A 3,864-nucleotide genomic window follows, 5' to 3' on the forward strand; every position below is an offset into this window, starting at 1 on the left:
CTAGTTCTAGAGCTATTTCTAATATTACAAATCTCAGGATAAGCTTGCTTCCCCAGAGCTGCTGGTAGCAGGAAATAGCATTATGTGTTCTACCTCCTGAGCCATAATCAATGTCCTCTGTGTAGTACCCTGCCATGCTAGTCAAAACAGGCAGAGTAGTTGGAGATTTTTCTTCCTTAAGGAATTACATAAAGACATTCTACCAGAACCTTTCAACAGCAATTGCTTTAGTCAGAAACTGTTAGGAAACAGAAAATTTCAAAATTCATTGATCTGTCTGTTTAATATATGAGACAGGAGTTCAGCAGAACAGTTCATTGTGATATGAAGAAGTATCCTAGGTACCTGGGAGTACGAGATAAGATTCCTCACTCTGTCAAGTTTAGCGTTACAGGAGATGCTTTCTCTTTCCTTCAGTGATGTGCTATTCAGGGTACTTGGGCATTATTCTCTATAAACCTTAAAACCTACAAGAAAAAATGTCTAGAATTAAGAGGAAATTATAGGGTAATTTTACTACTTCAACCAGCTGGAAAGCTTTGGCAGTCTTGAAATAAGGTTTCTCCCACAGCCAACAGTTCTCCCAGGTTTCTCAGCACTCACCATCCTGTGGCTACTTCCCCTCCACCTGCTGGTTGCCCCAGAAAAATATCAGAAAGCGTACTTGGATATTTTTTTAAACCATGAACTGCAAAATGAGGTGCAACAGAGGTCCAGGCATGACTATAAATGTCACGCTTCAGAGCATGGAAAAGCATTCCTAGCAATGGCCATGTGGAATTTTCCTGCAGAAATTTGAGCAGGAAGTGGAGAGCAAGGATCTCTTCACTGCTGTTGACTAAACATATGCTGTCCATATGTTGGATGCATCAACTAGCTGGGGCCACGGAAAAGCTGCAATAGCTTCAGCTTGATTTTTCTGCTATCCAGAATGAGCATAGTATCATGGGTGCTGAATTAAAGAAGAAGAAACACATGGAGACAGGCAGTCATGCAGGGATGAAACCATTTCGGAAGTGATAGTGGTAATTCAAGAAATCTTTAGTGATGGCTTCAGGCTCCACTTCCCAGACCTTTGTTCTTTCAAGCAAAGTTTATTCTTTCACATGATGGACTCTGTTAACCATACACACACAAAGTTCTTCTATAACTAACCTGAACCTTTGACTTTAAATGCGCTGCCAAGTCCTTTACAAGCCCCTTTCTCTAGAAGGAGAAGATACTTTATACTCAGTAATGGAGCGAAACAACAACAATGTAGAAGATTTTTCCCTGAATGTTTTTTCTGTCACTCCTTGCCAGCCAAACAGATCTGATGCCCTGGTGTCAGATGGGGATAAAGCTGGCACCACTCTGCTCTTTTCAGGTGTGTTTTTGGGGCTGGTGGGGATCACTTTCACGGTGATGGGATGGATAAAATACGATGGCATTACTCACCTGGAGTGGACTCAGTTACTAGGGCCTATTCTGCTGTCTGTCGGGGTTACTTTTATTCTGATTGCTGTTTGTAAATTTAACATGCTTACATGCAAGCCCTGTAAAGAAAGAGAGGAAAATACGTCGGAACTTGACCAGGCTGCAAGCGGACAGTCCTTTGTCTTCACTGGCATTAACCAGCCTATAACTTTCCATGGTGCCACAGTGGTACAGTACATCCCTCCGCCGTACCCGTCCCAGGAAGGCGCTGCCGTCAGTCCCGGCTACCTTCACCCAGTGCTCAGCTGCTGCGGTGCTGCTCCCGCCAGCACCTCGCCGGGTCTCACCTCGGCTTCTCCTCACTTCTGCCCTGCCTACGCCCTGGACAACCTGGCTTTTACTGGAGATGAGAACTACACTGCTTATCCTGCAGAGAATTCCAGGAATCAGAGGTACATCTTCTGAAATGCCTTAGTGTGTTTGGACACAGGCTTCTGAATGTTTTAAGTACAATGTGTGGTTTTTGTAAGAAACTACTGCTAGTCCAGGGTATTATCCTTCTCAGACTTTGTTTTGTCTTTGTTAGGAATTTTTATTGAGTGAGGAAACACACTTTTCCTACAAAGTGTTTTTATACAATTTAAATTCACTTATAAATGCCTTTTGGTTTTAGTAAACTAAACATCTTGTTACTTTTTAAGATATATGTGCTTCTTTTTGTTGAGGTTTTCTTATGTTTATCTTGCCACCTTTTGGTTATTATGTATATGATAGCAAGATGATTTTTTGCCTTTTTTTAATATACCTTTTAGGCCAGGAGACCAAACACCCCAAAGACCTTATGGTAGGAGTCCAGAAAACCCTGCACTGTCTTGGGAAACCAAGGTCCTCTCTAGAACACATCCTGTGAACTAGAGATTCGGCCCATCCGGGGGAATTCCACAGATGGGGGCATATCATACCATTCATCCAGGCCTCCCCTTGGAGCACCCCTGTTAGATATGCTGATTTGTAAGGTCTATAAATTGTATACACCATGTGTTGTGGGGGTGCACTGGGGTGCATCCCACCTTGGTGAAGTGGTGCACCATAAGGATCCTCACTAAATACCGAGGTAAAAGCCTTTGTCCGTTAGGTGTGTCTGGGTCTCCATTTTTAAGACTTGGAAAAGGCATCATTTAGAGCCAGAGGCTTCCACTCAAACGCAATCACAGCACGTGAGTCAGCACAAAAACAGCATTTCTGCAACAATGCAAGAATCAGTCTGGTACCAGATGCTCTCCCTCCTAAATACACCTGATCACAGCACGCTGCTTTCCCACTGTAATAGTCTTCCAGCCCTTCCTCTTTTCCTAGTTTTGAGACATAAACAATATCAGTCATGATGCACAGCAGTACGGAGCTGCTTAAATTGTACACAAAATAATTTTATATAGTTCTTTCCTCCAAGGAAGAATATTCTAATTATAGGAATTACTCATAATTATATTCTTTCTGCAGCACAAGTCACTGTTAGTTCATTTATCAAAGTCTTTTAGAAAAACTTCTGACTGACCCGTTGTCCTCAGCAAATATGAGTGACAGGCATAGGCAGGGTGGAGACAAAGGTCACCTCCTGACACTTCTAAACTTCATGAAAAACCACAGCAAATAGCTGAATCTCAGTAAGACTTCATCTCATAGCATTTTCTCCATAAGCCGGTGAGTACTTTTCCCAGATAAGGCTGGGAGGATGAAATACTGAAATTACATGAATGCTCTGGTAAATTCTTTTTGTATCTGCTCCTCTTCCTCTTTTCAGGTCAGAAGACAGTTCTGATGAACCAGAAGGACTGCTGGAAGACTATGCCTGTAATAACTTGTCACCTCCACGTTATGAGGAAATATACCCTTTTTCTTTATAAAATCATCATGGACAAGAGACAACAATCCTAAGAGAACCTAGCAAGAATCCCAGAAAATCTTTTCTTTAAACACTTGTGTGATAAGACAGTGTGAGCAAGTTCTTGATATTCATACACAGTATCACTGAGGATATTTAAGTGACCCCTTCCTTTTTCTCTGTCAAAATTCATTAGCCCTTTGCAATGCAGCTTAATTGCAGAGCTATTAATTATTCAGTGGCTAAACTATTAATAGCAAAGCTATTAAACTCAAGGATCCAAATCCATATTAGGATTCTCCAAAAAGAAGCTTGATTTTCAGACTTGCTGAAACCAGGGAGAGCTGTGAATACACAAGATGTTTGTGGAAGATCATGATTGCTCCTGGACATTCAGCATCTTTAGAAAATACTCGATTTTTTTCTTGATGTATTTTCATTCTTGATTGCTTGGGAAACTTCAAAAGTGCTCAAGTGTCTGATCCATGAAAGAAAATGCATCATCTTGCAGTTTATGTCCTAATTTTGTCTGATTCTTTAGAAGAGCTTACTCATTAATAAGTCCA

General features: G+C 41.4%; 1 protein-coding gene across 1 annotated transcript; it reads left to right on the forward strand.

The window, feature by feature from the left end:
• Nucleotides 1-711: 711 nt before the first annotated feature.
• Nucleotides 712-3,320, forward strand: TMEM174 (transmembrane protein 174). The gene is made up of 2 exons (XM_009093987.4): nucleotides 712-1,868; nucleotides 3,218-3,320. Exons 1-2 carry the CDS (start codon nucleotides 1,174-1,176, stop codon nucleotides 3,318-3,320), a joined length of 798 nt encoding a protein of 265 aa, XP_009092235.3. The 5' UTR covers nucleotides 712-1,173.
• The last annotated feature ends 544 nt before the right edge of the window (nucleotides 3,321-3,864 follow it).

This window comes from Serinus canaria, chromosome Z (genome assembly GCF_022539315.1).
Source record: "Serinus canaria isolate serCan28SL12 chromosome Z, serCan2020, whole genome shotgun sequence".
NCBI classification, from domain to species: Eukaryota; Metazoa; Chordata; class Aves; order Passeriformes; family Fringillidae; genus Serinus; species Serinus canaria.

Bases quoted from the DNA above. Each gene is read 5' to 3' on its own strand.
- TMEM174 (XM_009093987.4), top strand. From the start codon at position 1,174: ATGCGCTGCCAAGTCCTTTACAAGCCCCTTTCTCTAGAAGGAGAAGAT. The intron at 1,869-3,217 runs GTACATCTTCTG...TCCTCTTTTCAG, and splicing joins GAGAATTCCAGGAATCAGAG to GTCAGAAGACAGTTCTGATG.